We start from the raw sequence: 25,841 nt of genomic DNA on the forward strand, positions 1-25,841 counted from the left end.
TACCTTGATGTTGGAAGTGCTTTTCCCTGTCCTGGATTCCTTAAGGAGGCTGAGATTGGAATGGAATCCATTTTGCACCCTCTGGAGAATAATGCAGAATAAGCCACCCTGTCCCCTCCCAGCAGCACCCTGCTTCTACTTTGAAAGATTGATCTCATGTAGAAAGATCTGAAAAAAGTTTTATTGGGTAAACTGCTTTGAGCCCCATTTCTGTTGTGACACTCTCCTCTAAGACAGGGATCTCTCTGCATCTCTGAGCAGTGCTTGCCAGTTTTTAGACTCTTTCTTGGATGTTAAATACTCCCCACTCCCCCGCTTTAGCCAGCGATCCACCGGCAGTCATATTTGTTCAGAGTGCAAGGGAGTGTTTCTTTCTCTTTAATGAGCCTTCTGAAGGAGGTTTCTCATTCTGTATGGCTTTTTTGATTTTCTAAATTGTTTGTTAAAATCTGAGAGAGAGAGAGAGAACCTGAGTGCTGGCTGGAAAGCAGTGGACTGACGGTCTCAGGGATTGAAGGGCTCTGTTCAGAAAAGAAGTACAGTGCAAACAGAGCAAGCTTTCATGGTATTGCACTGCTAGTGTGAATTACCCTGGTCAGAGTGGGATCCACTTTTAGGCGTGAGGAAGGGAGTTTGGTTCTTGTCTTGTCCCATTTACCCTTGGCTTCTTTACTGAGGGGCCAAGCATAGTGGTGGCTTTATCACATAGGCATCTGTTCAGTAAGTCCTGGGCATAGATTCCAGTTCATTTTACATAGATCATGTAAGCAGACACTTTCCTTTGACTGTAATGCTTTGTCTACAGCTAGGCTGATTGCTCTAAAATGTCCATGCGTTACTACTGCCTGTTGAGCTCAGTGCTGCCAGGTGCTGATGGTAACTAGTGTGAGTGTTAGTGTAGGCAGGGAGCCAGTGACTGACTGCTTGAAGCCCTGTCTGCACTAGTGTTCCCAAAAGATCTTAGTATCAGTCAACTCCTAAGGTGTTTCTGTGAGCATCTTCAGGGGACGGCTGTGTATCCCTTGTCACTTTGGATTATGTCTGCTTGGAGTGAATGTGGAAATAATAGGAATTGCCATGTTGGATGTCTTATCTCTATTAGTGGCTAACACCATATGCTTCAGAGGAAGGTACAAGAAACCTTGCAGTAAGCAGTTGTGGGATAATCTGCCCCCCATGTTGGGTCTCATCCTAAACCCTCTGAGTTGGAGATTGGCTTAAGCCCTGAGGCATGAGGTTTAATTTGTCTTCCAAAATTTGTTAGCAATAACTGATCACTCTGGAATTCTTGTTAGCCATAGAAACCTACACTCCCCTTTGAATCTTGCTGTTTTGGGCCTCAAGAACATCCTGCAGCAATGAGTTACAGTGAGTTTGAAAGGGTCTAGGGATGATGAGACTCTCATTGTGGAGGGGGAGTTTAAAAAAAAAAAAAAAAAAAAATTCCATCACATGGTATTTTATTAATGTATCTCAGGCCTGGTCTACACTGCTGGTGAAATTCGGCAGCAGTCGACAGGAGTTACACAAGCTATGCAGAGTAGCTTGCATATCTCCCATCGACTTCGTAACTTCCGTTTAGTGTGCCATCTACACTGCGCTGCGCCGCACCGATGGGAAATGCAGACCCATTGACGCAGCGCTACGCTTTTTGGGGAGGTGGTTTTATTAGATTGACTTCTGGATCGATTGAGCATGTCTTCACTGCTGCTCGATTGAATCGGATAAATCAATCTGACGGCAGCAAATTTGCCACTGACAGTGTAGACACAGCCTCAGTGTTTTGTTTCATCTGTGGTCCTCTGGAGCAGTATATAAAGGTTCTATACTGATTTCCTGACTTGTTCTCTCTGTTGTCCCATTGGCTTGTAACAGAGCAACACTGGTAGCAGAACTGGTCAAAAGGGCAGAGGTCATGCTGCAGGATAAGGTAAAGGAAGAGGATGCTAATCATAGCAAACTGCTGGACGAGGTGTGCGCTCAGCTGTACGAGGAAGGGGCGCAGGCTCTCCACAAAGGCAGAGAGTAAGCAGGAGAAGCTACTTAGTCACTTCTCTTCCTTTTCATTGCAGATTCCTTAATGCTGTGCAGGCTCTGAGGTTACACCAGTATTTTTAAAACCCCAACCTTTGCTTCAGTCACGTTGGTGTGTTTAGCTGCATCCCTGTAACCTGAGCTCAGTTTCCCTTCGGATGCCTCCTGCTCATGGAAAGAGAGATACATTGAGGAGGATACAGTCCTGTGTACCCTAGCTGCCTCCAGCTCAAGCTGACTTAAGCTCCAGTCATTGTACTTTCCCCTCTTTTGGGAGAGGAAGGAAGGGATCCTCGGGTGTTTCGGCTCAACTGCTGATAGCAGGAGCCTGTAATTAAAACTTGGCTTACCTGGTTCGGTCCTACCTGGTTGTGGGACCCACCATGATGTCCAAGTGGTGAAATGTAACAGAACAGGTGGAAGTCCCTGCAGGGACATCTCTGATTGTCACCCTAGAGCTTTGGCTGACCCAACAATGTATTTTCTTTGCCATTTTTTCTTTGCAGATTTTGCAGATTGAAAGGCCCTGAGGCTGTGAGAGTGCTGCTGCCAGAAGAGACATCTGCCGCAGTATGTACTGTGTCTATTTAAAGGCTTGGTGCTTCAGTCTTGGTCAAGATCCCTGTATCACCATTGCTGCCACTTCTAAACTTCTCCATGATAGGAGGATCAAATTTACTGACACATGGATGTAAAATCACTCTGGCCTCATGTTTGCCCAGGTTAATTGGGCGTTTCTGCTAAAATGATCCAGCAGCAAAATACTTAAATGTTACTTGCATCATCATCATTTGACTTCAGGGTTAACTCCCATTATGATTAATGTGATGCGTTAATCATATTTAATTTACATTAATTAATGTAATACATATTTCTTAGCACCAAATTCTGCCTAAGTAAATGGGCTTCACATAGAGAATGTGTAAAAGGACCCTTTTGGACATTTCAGAACCCAGTTTCCATGACAGTGGCCTCGTCCCATTTGAATTCTTCAGGAGACACACGTTTACTCTGAATGATGTATGTTGAAATGAAGGCTCTTTCCTAGAGAGTTTGTTCCCTTGTCTCTCCCTGCCCAGTAGGGCAGGGCTGTCCTGTGCTGTGAATGGCGTTAACTAATGCTGTTGCTTATTCATTCCAAAGGTTTTGAGTAGAGCAGAAGACATTGCGGTGGGACTGGCTACTGAGAAGGCCTGCACCTGGCTGTCAACCAACATCACAGGTAGACCTCAGCTCTTTGCACTGTAGCTGCTCCTGACTTGAAGGGAGGGACTTTTATGAGATCAGAGGATAGAGGTCTTTCCAGTGTAATGAAGTACATGCTCTCCCTGGTTTTTTTGTAGTCAAAGCTTTGTCCTGCCCATCCATCCCTGTTTAGAAGCAGGGGACGGGGCTGCTGTCCTCACCCATCTGGTGTCCAACCCTCAGTGCATGTTACTAGGTTTTGAATTCTCAGACTTAGGTTACTTCAGGATCTCAGGTCAGGAATTTGCCTGGTGGGTGCTGGGTTCTACAGTATGGGAGGCTTCCTCCTAATCTGCCACTTGGGCTAGTCTTGTCTGCGCTAGACATTTACAACACTAAAAACTGCTTGGTCTCCTCAACATATTTGTAAAACACCATGTGTCCCCACAAACAAGTACTCCTTAGGGCTTGCCTGCGGAACAGGTACCACCTGGATTGGAATTACTTTCAGCAGAATGCCAATTTAGTCAGAACCATTTCAGACTGCACTGGTTTACTGCTAGCATTGATGGCAGAGAAATGGTTCAGATAGTTCTCCAGCTACTGTCCCATAGTGCATTGGTAGCATTTCAGAATCTCCCAGAAGCCATTGCTTCTGGCAGCTGTGCCAGGAACTGTGGGATAGGTACCCAGCAGGCATTGCAGCTAAAAAGGCTTAGAGCAACACTGGTGTGGATGCTGGGTTCAGAACATAAATTGATGTGATGGCTAGTGAGGGCATCCTAAAGCACTGTGGTGTAAACTGGCACAACACACCAGTTCAGCTTTCTAGTGTAAACACTACCAAACAGTGGTGCTAGTTTTGTCTCCCACTGATGTTCAGAGGGCACACTGAGATCCTCTAATAGAAAGCTCAAGAGATGGGCTAGGTATTACCATTAATCTACACTTCTGAGACGAGCTGTGTGTGCAGCATTCTCTGCCCGTGCCTTGCATGTGGGGGAGGAAGCCTGTGATTATGAGAAGAAATAGGAGCTCAGAGGGCTGAGCTGTTGGAAACCTAACACATTCCTCACACTGGTCCCGAGACACCATTCACTGGAGAAAGATTTGAGGGAACAGCCCATGATGTGGTGTCTGGAAATGCTGTTCTCCATATCCATTGTGAGGAAAAATATGAACGTAATAAGCCCTGTTCTTTGTTCCTTACAGCACTGATCAAAAGAGAAGTAAGAACTACCTTTAATCGAATGCTGAGAGTCCAGGGACCTTCCTTGCCCAGTGAGGACGCAGAGGGGGAGAGGAAAAGTTGTCCCCCCGGCTGCCAGCACCATGCTCCATTCCCCTCTCAGATCATCAATGAGATCAAAGTACTGAACTTCCACTGCTTCCTTGGTTACACTGATACTTCTTTGACTTTCCTCCCCTGGGTACAGCTGTCACAGTTCCAAGGAACCAGCTCTGAGCCTGGAGGGTTCCTACTATTGCTTCTCCCTCCCTCCAGTAGCTGCTTAGAGATCCGCATTCTGGTCTCAAGGGCCCAATCAAATATAGTGTTCATGGTGAAATGGCTGCTTGGGGCAGGGGAGGGGGAGGAAGAGAGATGTCCATCTAACTCCTCTTGCACCAGTCCAGAGTCCCTGCTTTGGGGATAAGAGCCATCCTTCCATGGTGAGAGCTATGTGCAACTTTGTTCTGAAGAGTGACCATGTCAAAATGGCTCCTCCTTACTCTGCAGATCTGCTCCGTGTATGTTTTTTTTCAGTGAGCTTTGCTGACTTCAGGGACTGAAGTATTTCCTGGTCTTTATCCCTATCAGCTCTGCAGAGCTAGCTGGATTCTGTTCCCTCTTAGGCACCAACAAAATGGTTTGCTGAGTTCCAGTCTGCTATATCCATGGAAAGGGGTTTGCCTGCCTGCCTTCCCCTCTCCACTCAGCTGAACTTGGGAGGAGTTAGTTATATACAGAAAGAAAGGAGTGGTGGGATGGCTTGATTTTTCCAGATTACCTTCCTGTTAGAACTGACATAAAATGCTTTCCCACCTCTCCTATCCCAAGCTTAAATGGATGCTGTTCTCTTAAAAATCATATTATCAAAAAAACCCCAAACTGTTCTTTCACTATTACCTGAAATTATTAAACGTGAAAGAATATTAATAATATCATTTGCTTTTCACTATTCGTTCAGCTTCTTTTTCTGAGTTTCATTTCTATTTACCTGGCTAGTGAAAATAGACTAGCTATAGTCAGATTTCTATCAGTTTCACATGTACTAGGCCACTGCCTCCAATGTTTTGGTGGCAAAAACTGCAGTGGAATGTGTTTTGTTAAGAAAACATGTTTCCACTGGAATTACACACACCCCTTCCCCCCTTCCCCCCCCCCCCCCCCAAAAAAAAAAATCATGGAAAGTTGTATGAAGAGCTTACATTTTTGTAAAACCTTGCTTTTTACAAAGCTTAAATTTGGAGTCACTAGATCCGATGCAGTCCTTTTGTAGTTCTAAAATGCAGTTGTTTCCCATCTCTTCTAATTGATGTTCTGCCCTTTAGTTGCTATTCCAGGATGCTAATACTGGTTGGTAAGTCACTGGTGATGCTAGGTGTTATCCACACACAGCATCAGGAAAAGCATGATCCACGGAACCAGACAGTTAATGCTACACATTTGTTTGGAGTGTGATATAGTGCTCCTTGTAATAATGGTGTTGAGCCTCATAGTCATGGTTGAGGCACAAGATGGCGGGTGGGGTTGGGAGTCAGAAGGCCTGGACTCTATTACTGGCTGTGCCCCTGATTTGTTCTGTGACTTTTGGCAAATCACTTGGACCAAAACTTTCAAATTTGGGTGCCTAAATAGGTGATGTGATTGCAAGGGTGGTGAGAACCTATTGCCCATATTGACATCAGTGAGAGTTACAGGCAAAAATCAGGCCACTTATTATATGCTTAAATACAGATTTAGGCACCCAAGTTTGAAAAAATTGGTGTTAATATTTCTGCTTCCATTTCCTCATCTGTAAAATGGGGATGTAACCTCCTTTATGGTATTGGGAGGGGAGAGTTGTGAGGATTAAGGAATGGTTATAAATCACTTCATCTTCAGTCCAGTGATCTCTCTATAGAAATGCAAAGTATGATTTATTACATGAGTTGTTGCTGCCTTTTCATCTAGGATGTGCTTTGCATTGCTGTGGGCCCCAGGGATGAAGGAGAAGGAATTTGCTATGTCCAGCTGGAGTGCTTGCTGAGAAGACTGAGCCAAACGCTTCGATGCAGAAAGGTAGAAGTAAAGAAGCACACAGTGCTTTCTGAGCCATCTGCGTACTTGCTAGTGAAATGAGCCAGCGTCAGTGCTAGGTATGGTGGGCACCTTTCATCTGAGCTCAGAGGCAGCAAAGATAAGTTTCATTCTCTGACCCTAGATATCTGCGTGTGATGTGTGGGTATGGGAAGATTGATTATTTCCATGGAGAATCTCCTGCACCTTTCCAACCAGGCATTCGTTAATGACCCTGAATCAGCAGCTCTGTGGCTCCTGCTGACACTGCTTGTACCTTTCCTAATTTATTTTTAACGCAAAGCTCCTGTCTGTTCAGCCTGAAGCAGGGGCTGCAGATTCTGGGATGATTCCCTGATGGTGACTTGCCAATTTTGTGTTTTCAGTTTGTGTGTCCCACCTCGGAGCAGCAGCTGGCTAGGTGCACTGTAGAGTTGGCATCTCTCCTAGGTAAGCCAGTTTTGATGTCTGTGCATTGTTAGTGCTGACCGCTCTCCCTTCACCTCTCTGAGTGTCCCTTAGGTCTCCCTGCTTTTAATTCAGAGTTCAGTTGGATCTATTGTAACAAAAGTGCCACTGGATCTGCAAAGAAGCTGCATTGCAAAACCCAGAGGGTGACTGGGAGATTGCTTTCTTAAAACCCCTCACAAACTTCATTCTTTTGAGCTGACCATACTTCAACAGCACATTTACCTCATTCACTCTTTTTTTTTCTCCTCCCATTTCTTGGCCCCCTCATTCAGACATGCTGTGGACTCTGAGATCCCTGTCTCTGGATTCTTGGAATTGAACATTTTTCTAAATGTAATGTTTCCAGTTTTTGTGCCTCTCTTGTGAGAGAGTCAGTCAGTAGCTCATTGACTTCTATGTGCAGATTTAGCCAGTGCAATACTGTCTTGATCTCTTATCCAGCAGCTAATTCTGAAGTGTGATTTTTCCCCTCTTGCTAAATGTGTCAGATTATGGTTTCTGATACCTGAGTGCATCTACACCTCCTCGCTTGCTTCTAGCTAATGATGTGGGTGCAGAGTTTTCCCTATGGTCAATCTTCCAGTCTCTGCTATCTAGAGCCTTCGGAGGAGTAGGGCTCCCTTTGAAATGTTCCCCTTTCAGAGAGCACTCTCCTGTACCTTGGAAGGATGAAAAACTTACACTGAGCTGTTCTCTGGGGCTGGAAATGCAGTTCTACCTTTCCATGAGATGAACAGAGACTTCAGGGAAGGTCTGAGAGCTTTTTAGGGTTCATTGTTTAGCTGTATTTAGAAGTACTGTAATGAGAATAATTAAAAATAGTTCATCCACTATAAAGTAATAGTGTAGCAGCCCCACATAAATCTGGGATCTACTAATCTACCAGCAAAATTATTAATGCAAAGCATACATTTTTTTGTATTCTGTATTCAGTTAAAGTAATCACTGCCCTCTGTAGGAGTGACAACTACATCCCATTCTGTTAGTAATAAAACTAGCTAGTAGCATTTAGTCTCTCTTCTCTCAGCTTTGTGACCAATAGGCCAGCTGAATAGCATTAGTCAACATCAGAACAGACTTCTATTTCTTGTCTGCAGTGTCTTCTGCCTTGGGTGCAGAGCCCAGAATTTTGCAAATTTCCAGAATCTGACCCCCTCAGTTGAAACTGCTGGTCTGCACTGCCTCTTCATCAATGTTTTCACCTTGGTGTTTGTACTGGTGCTAACCAAGCCTGTCAGCTCACTAACCATGTGCTGCACATACCAAGATGACTGTAAACGTAATAGTAATAAACTGTATTGGTCCATCCCCTCCACCCCATAGTTTCAGATCGTGTTCCTATCCAGGGCCTTAAGCCTCAGACCCAGAAGAAACCTGAAAGACAGCGAGTGAAGAAGAATGCTGTCTACAGCCTTCTGAAATTGCTGCTGTCTGTCTGGAAGGAAGACTTTTGGACACCTGTTCCTGTTCAGCTGATGTTCAGCAGGAAGACTGTCGGCTACATGGCAGAAGTCGAGCAACGTGAGGTGGGACTTTGTTAGCTCTCCAGAACCAGCTTGCCCAATCCTGCTCGCCATACTCACTGGAGTTCTGTGAACTTCTAGGACTATCATGTGAGTAAGGCCAGCAGGATTTGGCTCTCACTGTTCAGCTGCCAGTGAGTTTCTTCAGGGACAGTGAAAAAGAAAGAGCAGCATATAGTGTTGTCAAGAAGACAGGCCATGATATTTGTGTTTGGGGAGATGCAAGTAACACTAGAAGCTGTTCAGTTTCATGCCAGAACAAATGAAAAAATTTCTGATCAACTTGAGAAATTATAGGACTGTAAACATACATGGGCCCCCTGGTTAAAGTTGGGCCTGAAGAATTTTCCTGACTAGTTACAGGTGAGGATATCAGCTTTTCTTGAAAATTAGAAGGGAATTCCCAATCTGTCCTTGAGTTAGTTGGGCAGGGAACACTTACTGTATTTTAAACTGGGAATCCAGAACTGAAAATAAACATAAGAACGGCCATACTGGCTCAGAGCAATGGTCCATGTAGCCCTGTATCCTGTCTTCAGACAGTGGCTGGTGCCAGATGCTTCAGAGGGAGTGAACTGAACAGGCTAATTTATCATGTGATCCATCCTGTCATCCAGTCCCAGCTTCTAGCAGTTAGAGTTTAGGGACACTGGGAGTGGGGGATTGCATCTTTGCCATCTTGGGTAATAGCCATTGATGGACCTATCCTCCATGAATTTACAGAATCTTTTTTGAACCCAGTTATACTTTTGGCCTTCAAAACATCCCTTGGTAATGAGTTCCTCAGCTTGACTGTACAAGGTGTGAAGAAGTATTTAGGTTTGTTTTAAATCTTTTGCCTGTTAATTTCATTGGGTGATCCCGGCTTTGTGTATTGTGAAGGGATAATTAACACTTCCTTATTCACTTTCTCCTCACCATTCATTATTTTATAGATCTCGATCATATACCCCCTGTGGTCGTCTCTTTTCCAAGATGAACAGTCCTAGCCTTTTTAATATCTCCTCATATGGAAGCTGTTCCATATCTCTTATCACTTCTGTTGTACTTCTCTGTACTATTTTTCAGTTAGGGCAACAAGTACTCAGTATTTGAGATGTTGGCGTACCATGGATTTATATAGTGGCATTATGATTTTTTTGTCATCTTATTTATTGCTTTCCTAATGGTTCCTATCATTCTGTTGTTTTTTTTGACTTCTGCTGCACATTGAGCAGATGTTTTCAGAACATGCTTCACAGTGCCTCTAAGATCTTTCTTGAGTGGTAATGGCTAATTTAGACCCCATTCTTTTATATGTATCGTTATGGTTATGTTTTCCTGTGTGCATTACTTTGCTTTTATCAACATTGAAATGGAATGATTGTTTTTTTGTAGAATAGAATAGATGAGTTGCAAGGGAAATGTATTCCATGCAGAATGTTAGACATAATCTACCAGATGCAGTTCGTCCACAGAACCCAAGGACAAAGTTTACTTCTTCCTTTCACCTGTATTTTTCCACCCATAATAGAAATTAGAGTAAATTCAAAACATAACTTGTGCAGACCTCTTACAAAGCAGTAAATATATGCAGACCATAATCCCTCTTGAGGAATTTGACACTCCTTGTTTCTTTTGCAGTGGGATTTGTTCCTGTTTATGCTTCGTGGTCTTGTTGACCACGGTCTGATGGGAAATGCAGAGATAGAGAGCTGCTTGCATAGCCTCCGAGAAATTCTCTGGCCCTCAGTAAGTATTTGTATTTCATTTAATATTCAGGCATGAATATGAGGATGCTGTCAGTTTTGGAGTTTAGCTTTGTATTTTTTTCTACCCCTCTATCAAAGACCTAGGCCCAGATTCTTGTCAGCACGGAGTTTCTGCTTGGTGCAGTAGAGTGTGTGTGTGTGTGGGGAGGGGGGCAATGGTCCCCAAACTTTTTTGCTCCACATCCCCCTTACCTGGTCTGTGCCCTCCCCGCACCAGGAGCCGAAGCTGGGGCCAAGGCCATGGCTAACAGTGGGGTTGGGGGCAGGAGCGAGATGAGGAGTGCAGCTGGGAGTTGGAAGCAGGGTGGTCTGAAGCCAGTAGCAGGGTGAGGCATGTGGCTGGGGGCCAGGAGTAGGGTGAAGAGTGCATCTGGGGGCCGGGAGTGGGATGAAGAATGTGGCTATGGCCCGAAGTGTGACTGGGGACAAAGCAGGGCTGGGTAGTGCTCCCTCCCTGCCCCACATGGGGGCTGGCCTGGGCCTTGCTGTGCTTCTTCCCCCCACCCACTGGTGTAGGGGGTTGTCAGGGGGTTTGTTACAGTTCCCTGATTCTTAGGCTGGATTTGTGCCTGCCCTGCCCTAGCATAGATTAGAAAACCCCCCAACTATACCTGCTGACAATGGTTCCCAAGAAACCAGAAACTACCTGGGGATAGCTGAAGTACGGCATATTTTTGGCCATGCCCTGACATGCCTAGGCTTCTGGGATCTGGAGTGGGAGCTGGGTATGTGGCTCAGCTCCAGCTGAGAACTTCTCTATGCCAGGGGAAATTCTCAGGTGGCAAGATCCAGCTGCTTTTCACTCTCTTTACCATCACCAGAATGCAGCAGAGAACATAGTCTGTTGGCCAGACTTTTCAATATGGGAGCCTTAAGTTAGTCTTCTGACTAAATGTGGTCTCATTTTTTGAGATGCACAGCACCCATAAATGCCACTGCAGTTAGTGGAAATCACAGGTGCTCAGCTCCTTTGAGAATCATGTAATTTTTTTTTTAGGTGCAGTTACCTGGTTAGTATATAAACTAAGATGGACAGGCACAGAGATCAAAGGGAAGGTTTGGCATGCAAATCTGTGTATCATATTACTTCAGCAGCTGCAGTCCCATGCAACTCTGCTTTAACTGTTTTCACTGATATAGTCTGCATCACTGCATTAACTTCCCAGCACAAAACTTTGACCCCGTTTTGGCCTGTGAAATCTCAATGTTATATTACCCAAAATAATTTTGTTTCCCTTGGTTCACACTTTTTAAAAGATGGTCTCTGGTTTGCATTGTTTGTTGCAGGATTTCTTGAAAGAATTGGAAACTATCTCTAAGATATTTATATCCGAGCATCATGTTGCAGAACCCAGGAGTAGGACTTGTGAATTGGTGAGACAACCGAGAGGTACTGTGGCAGCACAAAGCTAGTGCAGACAATCTCTGTACGGATTAAGGAACTGAGGAGAATCCAAAATGTGGAATATGATGGTGCTTCTGAGTCCATTCAGGAAGCCCCTTGCTTGGATCACACTGTATTGAAGGGTCACTTGTGCAAAAATGCATCAACCTTTCCCTCCAACGAGAGTCTTGTAAGTATGACAGGAACACACATCCCTCAAAGTGTTTGAAGGTGTTTACATCTGCAAATGGAAATGCTTCCAAGAGTTGCTCTTTAAGTTGGAAATCTTTTAAGAACCTTACCGAATTTCACAGCTGATGATCTACACTTATAGTGGAAACACATCTCGTACTCATGCAGCAAGAGGCTCTGAACAGCCTGGAATCTGTTCAAGTGCACAAAACCTGCTACGTTGCTGGAGGGATTTCGGATGGTTTCCCAAGGTGTGCCATCTCTTATCTTAGTGTGATTTCTCATGGACTTTTTTAGATAAGACACCGTTGTACTACCAGGAGAGAGAAGTCAAACCATATCCCAAGGAGATTAACTGATATTTATTTTTCACCATGAGCTCAAGCTTGAAGGTTTGTTTATTACATTTTTTAAGACTCATTTTAAAAGTAAAGTCACAAAAAATATTTTGGAGCATTGGATCAGATTATTTTAAAGGACATGCATGCTTATGTTTGTGTCTCACTTAACAAAAGCAGAACTTGTATTTCATTTTTTTATAGAAATGAAGGGCAGATAATCTGCTTATCTTTTTTTACTGGGGAGAGCTGACAGTATTTTAAGAGGCATTGTTTTTGTAGTGTGAACATAAATGCCATGTATCTGTTACTCACTGTCTTTAAAATCCTTATTGCCTTGACTTTGGAGTTCTTACATAGAAATACTGAACCATGATAAGCGCAGACTAGAGAAACTAGACTGAAAATGCAATGGGACTCCCATGAAGTAGCATCCTGAGGATGTTTGGCAGGAAGCAGTCCTTTTCATGGTATGATGGTGAGTGCTGTCCACTCTCATGGATCCACCTTAAAAAAGAAACTGCCAACAAAGAGGGGCTTCTAATTTTCAGTATCTTAAATACAAAGTTCCATGTGTTGAGGACTGGGTTTCTTAGCAATATATTAAAGTCACTCATCAGAGTTTGCATAGGATTTGCCTTCCTGTATAAGGAAGGATTTTTTTTTTTTGCCTAACAGGTTGATGGGGTCTCTCTTTTCCTCACTACATACAGGTTATTCAGAAAGCAAATTTTTGTTACATAAGCGAGACAGCTAGACAAGGTGAATCCCAGGCTATTTGCATGGGCCATTTCTGTTACTAATGAATCTATCTCTTGCTGATATGGGTAGAAAATGCAATGCCAAGGAGTTAAATTGTTTTAAACTCTGTAAAGCTGGCTACTGTTAAAATTTGCAGGACACAGAGAAAACGAGGAAGCCAAAGAGGACAATGGGCACGTTGTAACTGTTTTGGATAGTTTTTGTCACCTATTCAGACTATTGCGTGCTGGGTTGAAGGAGACTGTAGGTGCCAGGTATCGGTCTTATCACAGTGTTTTGTTTGTTTGCTCTCATCGTGTTCAGGTTATTCAGTAATACCCTATCATGTGAACAGAGGGTGTGGACAGTAACAGCTGCCGCAATAGGAACTGAAAGAGCAGGTGCACATCAGGCTGCAGCACACTTGCTCTGTGGGGCTCAGTATAACTGGACCATCTCACTGCTGATATCTCAGTGAAGCTGTCAGATTTGCTATAATAAACAGATGATCAAAATGCAGCCATTTTGTGTATGAACTGTAAGTATATGAAGCCAGAAGTGTGCACAGTCACTTGTTGCTTTTTTCTTTCTTTTTTTAAACTGGTGCAAACTAAAGCACACAAGGATGCCTGTCTCTGAGAAGCATGGCTGAGGAGCTGTGCTCATCGTGTAGCACTCAGTAAAGTTTTTGTTGCAATAGTGAAGCTTCTGGGTCTTGTCCAGCCAACTTAGGTGTAACACTGACTTTGCCAAGGCATTGTTCCTGTGCTGGATGGTGAGTTGTGTTGCTCACATTACTTTTAATCAAGTGTGGATCCTGAACTCTCCCAAGTCCAAGACTATTGGGCTGCACCTCTCTTCCTGTGAACGCTGGAGGCTCTCCCCCAGGCTCCAGGGCTTGGCTGTGTCATGGAACCAGATTGTCTGCCGCTGGTGGTGCAAATGGAGGGGCAGTTCAGTCCTTCTTCCTTGCCCTTTAGCCTCCTGACCTCTAAAGCTTCTTTTGGGGCCAAAACAAGCAAAAGTTTGTTCCCTCCCTCCCCCAATCTATTTTACCAAGGATTCTTCCAGGGTAAGTCCACAAGTTGTCATACAGTCAATATAATAGCAACAGAGCATGCATTCATATGGACATAAATGTAAGGAGCTGCATCTCTCATGTCCCAGGCCGATGGTTCCAGTCAACTTTAAACAGGTGGATATGAGCATCATTGCAGTATGGACACTGTCTGGAATGCCAGGCTTCCTTCATCCTCTCTCCAAACTCATTCTGTTGGAAATCTTATACCTGCTAGAGCTAATGGCAGTGAAATCTGCCCCTCAAAAAGAAATGGGTTCAGGACACTGATCCTTTTCTCACTGTGAAGAAAGAGGAGTAGGAAGAGACTGGGCCATCCTAGACTTCGAAAAGCATGGTCAGTGAAGATGATATACAAAATGGACATCCTAGCTTCCCTTCTCTCTCTGTAATCTCTCCAGGAGACCTTCTCCATTGATGGACCAGGTAGAGGCTTATCTGCATAATTCTATCAGATCCTGTCATTGGCATTTTCTTTGGTTTGCCTACAGAAATTGCTCCTGTTGATACAAAATGTTACTCTTCCATCTGTTCACCCACAGGGCATTGACAAAGCTATGGGCCTGGCTGAAGAGTCTAGGAATTTATTTATACCTATTTTTAGACTCCATAGAATCTTAGGACTGGAAGGGACCTTGAGAGGTCATCTAGTCCAGTCCCCTGCACTTATGGCAGGACTAAGTATTATATAGACCATCCTTGAGAAGTGTTTGTCTAACCTGCTCTTAAAAATCTCCAGTGATGGAGATTATACTACCTCCTAGGCAATTTATTCCAGTGCTTAACTACCCTGACAGTTAATGTCCAACCTAAACCTCCCTTGGTGCAATTGCATCTTGTCCAACCTCAGCGGTTAAAGAGGAGAATTTTTCTCCCTCTTCCTTGTGAAAACTGTTATCATGTCCCCTCTCAGTCTTCTCTTCTTCAGACTAAACAAACCCAATTTTTCAATCTTCCCTCATAGGTCATATTTTCTAGACCTTTAATCATTTTTTGTTCTTCTCTGGACTGTCTTTAGTTTGTCCACATCTGTCCTGAAATGTGGCATCCAGAACTGGACACAGTACTCAAGTTGAGGCCTAATCGTGCAGAGTAGAGCGGGAGAATTACTTCTTGTCTTGCTTAGAACACTAATACATCCCAGAATGATGTTTGATTTTTTTTGCAACAGTGTGATATGGTTGACTCATATTTAGCTTGTGATCCATGATGATCCCCAGATCATTTTCTGCAGTACAGCTTCCTCGGCAATCATTTACCATTTTGTATGTGTGCAAAATGATTGTTCCTTAAGTGGAATACTGTGCATTTGTCCTTATTGACTTTACTTCAGACCATTTCTCTAGTTTGTCTAGATCATTTAGAATTTTAATCCTATCCTTCCAAAGCACTTCCAACCCCTCCCAGCTTGGTATGTTCTGCAAACTTTATAAATGCACTCTCTATGTCATTATCTAAATCATTGATGAAGATATTGAACAGAACTGGACCCTGAACTGATCCCTGTGGGACCCTACTCGATATACCCTTCCAGCTTGACTGTGAACCACTGATAGCTACTCTCTAGGAATGGTTTTCTTACCAGTTATGCATCCACCTTATGGTAGCTCCATCTAGGTTGTATTTCCCTAGTTTGTTTAAGAGAAGGTCATATGAGAGAGTATTAAAAGCCTTACTAAAGTCAAGATATACTGCTTCCACCCATCCATAAGGCTTGTTACCCTGTCAAAGAAAGCTATCAGGTTGGTTTGACACCATTTGTTCTTGACAAATTGATGCTGGTGTTTATCACTTTATTATCATCTAGGTGTCTGGCAAATTGATTGCTTAATTATCTTTCCAGGTACTGAAGTTAAGATGACTGGTCTGTAATTCCCTGGGTTAGCCTTACTTTTCTTTTTATAGATTGGCACTATAGTTGCCCTTTTCCAGTCCTCTGGAATCTCTCCTATCTTTCATGACTTTTTGAAGATAATTGCTAATGGCTCAGATATCTCCTCAGTCAGCTCCTTGACTATTCTAGGATGTATTCCTCAGGCCCATGTGACTTGAAGACATCTAACTGTAGCATATTAAGACATTAGCACTTCTGCCATTTCCACATTTTCTGTTACTGTCTCTCACCTCCCCTCCCAACTGAGAAATGGGCCTGCCCTGTCCTTGGTTTTCCTCTTGCTTCTAATGTATTTGCTGAATGTTTTCTTGTTACCCTTTGTCTCTAGCTAATTTTATCTTGTTTTGGCCTTGGCCTTTCTAATTTTGTCCCTACATACTTGTCTTGTTTGTTTATATTTATCCTTTGTGATTTGACCTAGTTTCCACTTTCTGTAGGACTCTTTTTTGAGTTTTATGGTTAAGCCCAGGGTAGTCTCTTGCCAGACTTCCTGTATTTTTTATGCAGTGGGATAGTTTGCTCTTGTGCGCTTATGCTCAAATGTCTCTTTGAAAAACTACCACCTCTCTGGAACTGTTTTCCCCTTAGACTTGCATCCCATGGGATGTTACTTACCCACTCTTTGAGTTTGCTAAAGTCTGCCTTCTAGAAATCCATCATCTTTATTGTATTCCCTTCTACCTTCTTTAGAATCATTAATTCTACCATTTCATGATCACTTTCACCCAAGCTGCCTTCCACTTCCAAATTCTCAACCAGTTCCTCCCTATTTATCAAAATCAAATCTAGAACAGCCTCTCCTGTAGTAGAGTTCTCCACCTTCTGAAATAAAAAATTGGCTCCCTATATATTCCAAGAACTTATTGGATAATCTGGGCCCTGCCATATTGTTTTCCCAACCGATCTCTGGGTAGCTGAAGTCCCCCATCAGCACCAAGTCCTGTGCTTTGGATGATTTTTTTAGTTTTAAAAAAGCCACCTCCACCACCACCTTCCTGGTTAGGTGGTCTGTAGTAGACCCCTCCCATGATATCACCATTGTTTTTTTTACCCCTTTTATCCTTACCCAGAGACTTTCAACAAGTCTGTCTGCTATTTCCATGCTAATCAGGGCATCATCTTCAGATACCTCACAGGAGGAGAGAGACTACAAGATCAAGAAACTGAGACGTCACAGAACGTGGCATCAATCCATCTTTGTCCACTGCTTCTAGTTCTTTTGGTCCTGTGCATAGAAATTACTCCATGCGAGTCTGCTTGGCTTTGGAGGCATTCTCAACAAGAGATGTAAAGGAAAGGAAAGTTTACCATCCACTAGTTCCTTTCCCTCAGTTGGTGGAAACAAGAATCCCGTGTGATGGAAGGATGCTTCCTCCTGAACACAGCTACACCCATGCCAGCCTTTCAAGGTGGGGGGGGGGGGAGCCTACTGGGGGCACCACAATACACAGGCAATGCTGAAGGCCAAAACAAGGCTCCAGCACATCAGCTTTCTAGAAATGTGTGGTGTCACACTGGCTATCTGCAACCCAATGACCATGGTATACATAAACTGACAAGGGAGCATAAGGAGATGAAGTCTAAATATCACTGCCGTGCAGGTGTTCCCCTGAGTGCATAGCCTCTATTGGGGCGATCCACCTAATGAAACTGCTGAATGTATCAGTAGGCTGGATAAATTGTCAGCAGCTATGGCCCTTGAACCAAGCAATGTTCCAGCTGATATCCAGGCAGCTAGGTCACCTCCTACATGGGACCTGTTTGTGTCCAGGTGAAATGCCAAGGTGAAAATCTTACCTCACCGGGGAAAGACCACTGGGATTAGATGCAGTGGGGTTCCCCGATAGCCACATCAGCTTCTCCATGCTTTCCTCTCCATTTCCACTATCTGGATGAATTATGAAATGATGAAGTGTTCCTGTGATTCCAGTTTGACTAAGATGCAGTGATATTTATAGTTATTGGAACTGACCCAAAGGCTCCATTCCATTTTCCCAGCAGGTAGGATTTTCTGGCCCATAGTCTGTTCCTGGATTCCAGTCCAGATTACCTGAGTTCGACGTCGGCTCTTGAGCAGCAAATCCTAAACAAGAAGGAATATCCCTCTAAAGGACTTCCTAGCCTTTCACAGGCCTCCATGCCTGTACAGCTAGCATCCCTGTAATGGTGCCCATTACTCCCTCCTCCATGTGAGGGACCCCCTTAGCTGCCAAATCCCAGCAGCTAGAAGCCTATCCTCCCCTTCTGCAGAAAACAAACAATGGCCATCCAAAAAAATGTGAAAATTAGCTACATCCTAGCTGACCTCCACCTGGGGAGTAGATAAGTGTGATACCCTAAAAGGCATCTTGAGAGGACTCACTACTATACTGCTGACTTCAATATCTCAGCTAGGCATTGAATTATATGGAAAAAGCGATATAGTCATAGTGCTTTGAAAGGGCCACAAATGATGATCTGAACTTCATATACTAGAAATTCTTGAGTCAAAATTAAAACATTTTGAGCACTTCAGTGGATATTTTGCTGCAAATGTCTTGTGCAAAATGTTTGAATTTTTCATGGTATTACTTAACTTGTATAATTTATTTCTTATTTAGTGTGTGTTAAATGGAAGGCCTACAGAAGAACTAATCTCTTATCACTAAGTAACTAAGCCTTTTTGTTACCTAATTCAGTTTATATTTATTTTAATGACCATTAAGAAATCTTACATTTTGTTAGGGGCAAAAACTGTCCTGCTGAGTAGACATCGCATGTTGAGCTGAGACAATGAACGTTGCTTGGGGCGTTTTCTCTTTACGTAGAAAATACCATTTATTATGGATATGAAAATAGCAATCCTAGTTGAGAGCAAGATATGATAAGAGATAGTACAGTACGATTGGTTTGATTCATTATCATTCAAATCCACTGCTATAATATTAGTAAAATACTGACAGGAAGTTTTTGCCCAGTCTTGATAACAAATACATCAGCTAGTTTTTTTTCCCCTTCAATAACCAATCCCACACATTAACAGTACCATAAAATGTTATATTTGCAAAAGAAACAGTTGTATAAATAGGGCTATTTAGTATCAATTGACGATTGTATTTAAAAAAAACCGCTTATATTAATTGGATACCAGTAAAAATAAAGATTAGCTTCATCAGCATATAAAAACTTCAAAACAAGCATATATATAAATAACTTAATTTGTAAACATAGAAAAAACAATCATATGCATTTATAAAAATAAACATCTGATGCACTGTACAATAAGACATTATCCTTCAATAGGCACTGTCAACCGACTTGAGTCCTCTAGATTTTTTCCTGAAAAAATTGCTTTGTCATTAACAGAGTGCCATGTCCAAAATAATGGAAAACAAGCAAACCTTTCAATTAAACAGCAAATATATTATGGATTATATGAAGATTTCATACCTTTCCCTGTCTAGCTGCAATAAAATACCTTATTGGCACTTTTCCCAGTTGCAATGGGCTGGAGCTACTGCTAAGTCTGAATTGAAGGGTTTGGGGCAGTTACAGACAGGAGGAGTTCTGCTTTGTGTGTGTCACAAAATCCACCCCAAATAACAAATCCCTACACAATGGCTTTTTTTAAGTGTGAAGAAAGAAATGGGTTGTTATCCCTTTAAACATTGTACTTGGGAGAGTGCAGTGTTGGGAGTTTGTTCACTTGCTGAAAGCTATTTCTGTAACTTTTCTCTGGCAGGTGAATGATATTTAATGAAGTAAACTGGACAGTATATTTTATGTGGGTCTCTGCTGTAACCATGTTGAAGAACTTTACTCAAAATATCTGGATGAAACCTAGCCCCTTAATTATTTTTAAAAGGATATCATGACCATGCCAGATTTTCATAGTAGAGGATTTTCTATATATAAAGCTTTAAAGCAGGAGCTTCAGACAAAAGTCAATTGGAGATTTTCTCCCAGTCATGAGCTCATTTGGAATGCTGCAAGGTAACGATGAAGAGGAGGGCTCTGCCCCTTAGCAACTGTCCCATTGCAGCCAATGGCACAGGCTTGAGAATCTGGTTTAGTACAGGTGAAAAAAATGATGAAACAGCTATCAGGACATTATCTAAACTTTTCATGTTTGCAGGATTTTAATTCTAGAAACAACTTGAATCATTAGTTCTACTCCCTATTTAAATAAATAAATGATCTTGCTTTACAACTGTCAATTTGATTTCTCCACTTCAAAGCACCTAATTCTGCATTGCAATGATTGTGTAGTAGAGTAGTAATAAATTGTGTGTCCTGAGATGTGTTTTGCTTGCCACTGTTGCTGAATAGTGACAATTTGATATTTTACACTGGATCTAGATCTTCATTCAAGTGAGGTGTAGAGCGACTAGTCGGTCATGCTGTTAACATTTTAACCCTGCCAAGATGAAGTAACTCCTCCAGTGGGGCAAGCTGACTTTATTTACAATATTTATCATTCTTGTCAGATGCTACAAGGAGCATTACAGCAGTTTTGTTTCTCTATGTAATAGCTTGTAAAAGGCCTCTGGCCATAATATACTCATTTATCAATTTTTGTCTTTCATCACTTCCATTGCCTTTTGTCTTGGAAGAAAACATGGGCTGGAGAAGGAAGGGATTGCACTTTGAAATTGCTGTTACCTGCCTTTTGCACCCAAGCACATTTCTGCATATAGATGCTGATTGCTTGCAAGGTGAGGACTGACAGATTTTCTAGAGGCAGCACTTTTCCCCCCCACTATTGAACAGCAAGTGCAGTTAGGGACCTACCTCTGGCAAGGGCAGGTACCCCAGGAACGTTTTACTCTTTGAACATTGATGCTTGAATTGTTGATCCTCCATTAGTTGTATTGTACACTTCTGGTTGCTGCCTCTCAGCTCCAGTTCTGAAAGGGGGCATGACTGAAAATGTTGTCTAAGCCAAAATTTTACTTCGTCTGTGAGGCTAAAGAATTTCACAGCTGTTCCCTGGTTTTTAGCTGCTTGAAACAATGGGTCTGGTTTTGTGCCCAACATTAACTAGCAAAAAAATGTGCTAGCCTAGCAATCACCAGAGGCTGTTGCTTAGCAATGGAGCTCAGAAGGCCTGCTGGGACAGCTGGAGCCCCAAGATCAACCTGCAGAAGAGAAGAGTTTAAGTGCTTGTGAGTCAAGACAGTTTTTCCAGTAGCTTGCACAAAGCTATGTGGTATAAAAGTATACAGTAAACATATATATTATAGCCCTCTGCCTGCAGGTCCCAAATAATGTGGCAACTTATAAGGATGATCTAGAGAGTCAGGAAAAAATAAGTACACAGAAAAAGGTAAGACTATTTAGCTTTAGACTTCAATCTTATTACTAAAGTTAAGTCTGCCTACTTTACACTGGTGCTGTATAAGAGAAAGTGTCAACTTTGTCATTTGCAGTGTTTAGGTATGATTTGAGCAACTGTAATTTGTGGTTTGATATATAACCTGTGACTAACAGCTTAAGTCAATTCCAAATTAAAGAGAATAAGGTGCTCTGACAAACTGTGCGTATTTAGTGTATCCTATCCTCCAGAAAAGTGTGCAAACCACAGCCCCTTACTCACTGAAATTGTACTGTAAAGTGATTTTATATTAAAATAGATAGAGAGCATTATATAATAAAACAGACAATTGAAAAATGGGGATGAAAAGTCCTTATACTATATTCTGTTTTAGCTCTGAGTATAACATTACTACACAGTACAGTTCTTCAACATACAACTAAAAACACGATCAGTCTATTTGCTAAGAGCATAACAAAGACTCCTGTACACTGTTCATTGAAATTTGAAGGATATCCTGGTTTGTTTTTGTTTTTAAATACTACCTTGGCTGTTTCTCACTCAACCTGGCAACGGGATAGAGTTGCAATTCTTAGTCTCCCTGGAGCTGGCACTGTGATAGTGGTTCTGAGTCCTCTGTCATAGAGGAGACTAGGATGGTAATTTTTCACTGTATCACTTTTACAGTTGTTGCCTGTCAGGTTAATTGACAGTCCTCTTGCACTTGTATTATCTCAGGGCAAAGTCTAATTTTACCTTCACTAATTTGTAAATCTTCTACTGTGATCCCTCTAATTTGTCACCTCTCAAAACAGTGCCTGTACTTTGTCTCCTCTACTCACTTTCATCATCTCTCTCTGGTCCCCTTCCGCTTGAGAGGGGCGGAACTGAACATCATACTCTCAATGAGGTCTTGCATAATGCACTGTATTATTTTCAATCTCATTCTTAATACATTCTAGCATTTTGTTTGCCATAATAGCTGCAAGAAAATACATAGAGTGGTGATTGCTTACTTTTTCATTTGTGTGGGTCTGCAACTAAAGATTATACTTTGCACATAAAGTTATCTATATTGAAGGATCTCAAAACTTAATTATCCTTCTGGCAGCTGGGTAAGTATTATACCCATTTTATAGCTGGAGAAACTGACACAGCATCATTAGCAGAGTGGAAACTACAACGGTGGAGTCTGGAACTCATTAGAAACTATTACCTTTCTAAGCTTAAAGGATGCAATGCATTGGAGCGCCAATAAGTGCCGAGTAGGTGCTGTATAGATTTCTCACTAAAAATCTTAGTTAAGACATGCACTACATGACAACACATTTTATAAACCAGTCTTTAGCTGCTGTAATATCATGAAAGGGGTCTGTCTACACTCCACATGGAATCAGGTGCCCTGACATGATTGGAGACAACCTTGTTACATATTAGCTTAAACACTGTTCTAGTATGTAATGTAGACTGGAACTTAAGTCTATTGTGTGAGCTCAGTGGTAGCCTGATTTCAAAACAATCTGTCAGCATAATAATTGCAAAGTGTTCAAGCTAGTATATAGGGACTAATGTTAATTTTGCTTGTCACCTAATCCCTGTCTGCAGTGTGAATATTCTATATCACAAAATGCTTAGACTTAGCTGAACTGTAGAGAAGGGCGGGGGTATGTCTATATTGATGGCGGCAAAGTTGCTGCCGCCGGATTGATTGAGCGGTCAGTGTAGACCTGCTCAATCGATCAGGAAGTCGACTGAGTAAAACCACCCCCTCAAGTGGTGTAGCGCTACGTCGACGGGAACGGTTCCTGTCGGCGCAATGCATTGAAGATGGCACACAGAAGGGAAGCACAGCAGTCGACGGGAGTTACGCAAGCTACTCTGCGTAGGTTGCATAATTCCGGTCGACTGCTGCCGGCTCTCCAGGTAAGTGTAGACCAGGGCTGGATGTGTAATTGAATCAAAACTGTTGCGTGGACTTTCTCACCTGTGCCATGTAAATGACTCGGGTGATGTCTTTCCCATTCACTCGGTCAGGTTCCAATATCCAAGCACTTGGCAGAATCTCCCCTCGTACCATTTCTTTACAAGGACGAGGCATGGACTCATCATAGATGGACTGAATAGCTAAAATCGACAAGTTTTCCTGCACATGATAAAGCGCCAAAAACATTTATTTAGAGCAGAGAAGACACAGATTGCAAGCAGTTTGAGCAGAGTATGAATTAATACATTGTGTCCAAACTATTTCATCTGTATGAGAGAAAGTCTGGTCCACAGTGGTGCTGATACCTATTAGTCCTAAGCAAAGGTAGATGCCTCAACTAGCTGAGGCCTATTCTTTTAATAAACAAAAAATGCTGTGAAGCTTGTCCTGTTAGCTGTGATGGGATTCTCTCTGTGACTACTACCTCCAACTGTTTGTAGCATTAGTTTGAATCACCTACAATAAAGTTGAGCTGTCTGCACATCTACATGAGTGAATTTAGACAATCTGTTAAGCCACAGTCCTAACAACAGCACTATACATAAAGACTGAATGACACATTTTAAAGGTAAAACACCACCACCTGCTGTTATAGAAGAACAAGTTTATATGAGGCAAAAATACTGTAGTAATTAAATGTTAAAGGTAAATATTAGCTTAACCTAGTTTTTTATAGACTCTGAGAGCAGAAGGAGAAACCGGGACAAGAATGCCAGCTTCTGCTAAGTGTCTCATCATAACCAACCAGTGGATGTCTCATTTTCTTCTGCAGCTGAAATGCAGGTAAACAAAAATGGGTAACATCAAATCATATAAAACAAAATGTCAAGCAGTGATGGATGCTGGACTTCATTAAACAGACCAGAGGTGGAGGAGACAATCAACTTTCATACACTTCAAAGCAGGATAAAAGTATCTAGACTAGATTTAAAAAACACCTTTTTTCCACAAGTTGAAACACCATATTGCTCCTAATCTTGGTGCAGTTTAACACATTTATAATTGTTAGCTGAAGCGGGGAATAACTTATGAAAAGCCGAGAACTCTGTCTGCACCACAGCACGGCAATGCTGATGAAAGGGAATCCTCATAGAGATGAGTGCCTTAGCCATGAATGCAAGCTGACATCAAAACTCAAGGTCTAGGTATGTCATGTATGCTATAGGACTTTCAGACAGTAATATCAGTTTGGTTAGTCTCCAGCAAGAGTCTAGGTTGGAAGGAGCTACGGCAGGGGCAACTGCACTAAACTGGATAAGCCTTGATGGGTTCAGAAATTTACTTCCTGCAAGCTGAAAGCACTTGGTGGCTAGCAGATGGAGCTAGCCCTCTGTTTCTCTCCCATCAGTAACAACTAAGATGATGCAGATAAAGCACATTAGTAGAGCTCCAAGGATGCTGTGATTGTAACTGTTCAAATAAAGAAAGAAAAACGTTGAGGAAAAACCAGTTTCACAGGCTTCAAAAAGCTTTTTTGTGTTTTTTCATTTTTATCAAAATTATAGAAATTTTGTATTTACAAAAAAAGCAAAAGGTCAGGTCAATGAAAAATTTTGAAAATCAGTTTTATGCAAGACACGCTGATCCTCCATCCCTTTGGCTGCAGCAAGGAGTCTGCACCCGTCTTGTCTCATGGCAACACACTCTGCCTAGGATCTTAGGCAGCGGCTCCCCTCTGCAGCCAGCGGGAGGGGAGCTGCAGGCCACTTTGAAAGATCCCATGGGCTAAAAATGGCCCACCGGCCCTGGGTTGTGAACCACAGAGCTAGAGAATTATCTATACACCAGTTGCACTTGCAACAGTTTTGTGGCTGTTTTTCACTCCACCCATGTGACAACTGGTGTTTTGGTTTTAGAATAAGGTCTAATTGTGAAAACCTGTAGATGACTTAAGCATGTAACTTCTATTTTGTACTTACTTCTTCATTAAGCGATTATATCTGAGATGCTTAGAAGTAATTTTTAAGTCAAGTTAAGTCCACAGGGATTGGAGAATTTATTGTAATAGATTAGCGAAGCACTACTTCTAACAGGAAACTTGCAGCTAACTTTTCACTGCATGTGAGCAAGCTGTGCATGCATACTGAGGGCTTATCTACATGGAGTCTTAGTGCATAGCCAGCCAGCCAGCATGTGAACATACAGAGCCTTAGCCTGCCGCATGGAGTCTGCTACCAAACTTTTAGTGTGCAGAAACAGGGTCCACGCAGCCCGTTAGTGCATGGCAAGCTAGTACTTGCCACACATACAGACTCCATGTAGACAAACCCTGAGAGCATTTTAGTCAAATTTTTAAACAGCAAAGTAACAAAACTTGAAGTAGGTTAAAGTAAGAGGTTACAGTGTTATACTTACTGGTGCATCTCCAGAGAAACTAAAGCTAGTGTAAATCATTAATGCCTCAGTCAAGCAATGCACTAAGCACATGCTTCACTTTGAGTAGCCCAACTGAAGTCAATGGGACTGCTCACGTGCATAAGTGGGGTGCTGGACTGCAGCCTAAGTGCATAGTTGGTATTAGTGTCTGTCTTTAAAAAGGAAGCTTGGCTATGAAATCTAGGAAGGCCATTTTGAATTGACATTTCCATTTTAAGCCCTTACCTAAACTTTTGAGGCCTAGCAGTCAAATAACATATTTTTTATATAAACTTGATTTACTAATTGATAAAGGGTCTGTATTAAGTTTCATTCAA

At 42.3% G+C, this 25,841-nt stretch overlaps 2 protein-coding genes across 5 annotated transcripts in view; one reads left to right on the plus strand and one right to left on the minus strand.

Moving 5' to 3' along the window:
- The window catches only part of CDAN1 (codanin 1), a 40,663-nt gene extending 27,245 nt beyond the window's left edge, over positions 1 to 13,418 (plus strand). For all 4 annotated transcript variants that reach the window (XM_067557901.1, XM_067557902.1, XM_067557904.1 and 1 more), the window contains 9 exons: positions 1,876 to 2,025; positions 2,541 to 2,604; positions 3,178 to 3,256; positions 4,432 to 4,589; positions 6,395 to 6,502; positions 6,886 to 6,949; positions 8,294 to 8,496; positions 10,117 to 10,224; positions 11,532 to 13,418. In XM_067557901.1, coding sequence (XP_067414002.1) covers positions 1,876 to 2,025; positions 2,541 to 2,604; positions 3,178 to 3,256; positions 4,432 to 4,589; positions 6,395 to 6,502; positions 6,886 to 6,949; positions 8,294 to 8,496; positions 10,117 to 10,224; positions 11,532 to 11,657 — 1,060 coding nt within the window. In that variant the 3' untranslated portion in view covers positions 11,658 to 13,418. The remainder of the gene's footprint in view (positions 1 to 1,875; positions 2,026 to 2,540; positions 2,605 to 3,177; positions 3,257 to 4,431; positions 4,590 to 6,394; positions 6,503 to 6,885; positions 6,950 to 8,293; positions 8,497 to 10,116; positions 10,225 to 11,531) is intronic.
- Positions 13,419 to 18,554: 5,136 nt separating this feature from the next.
- STARD9 (StAR related lipid transfer domain containing 9) overlaps positions 18,555 to 25,841 on the minus strand; it is a 199,452-nt gene continuing 192,165 nt past the window's right edge. The window contains 2 exon segments of the mRNA XM_067558116.1: positions 18,555 to 20,988; positions 23,149 to 23,307. Coding sequence (XP_067414217.1) covers positions 20,887 to 20,988; positions 23,149 to 23,307 — 261 coding nt within the window. The 3' untranslated portion in view covers positions 18,555 to 20,886.

Source organism: Emydura macquarii, unplaced genomic scaffold, assembly GCF_026122565.2.
Source record: "Emydura macquarii macquarii isolate MOO-44397 ecotype Brisbane River unplaced genomic scaffold, CSIRO-AGI_Emac_v2 contig_1876, whole genome shotgun sequence".
Classification (NCBI taxonomy): Eukaryota; Metazoa; Chordata; order Testudines; family Chelidae; genus Emydura; species Emydura macquarii.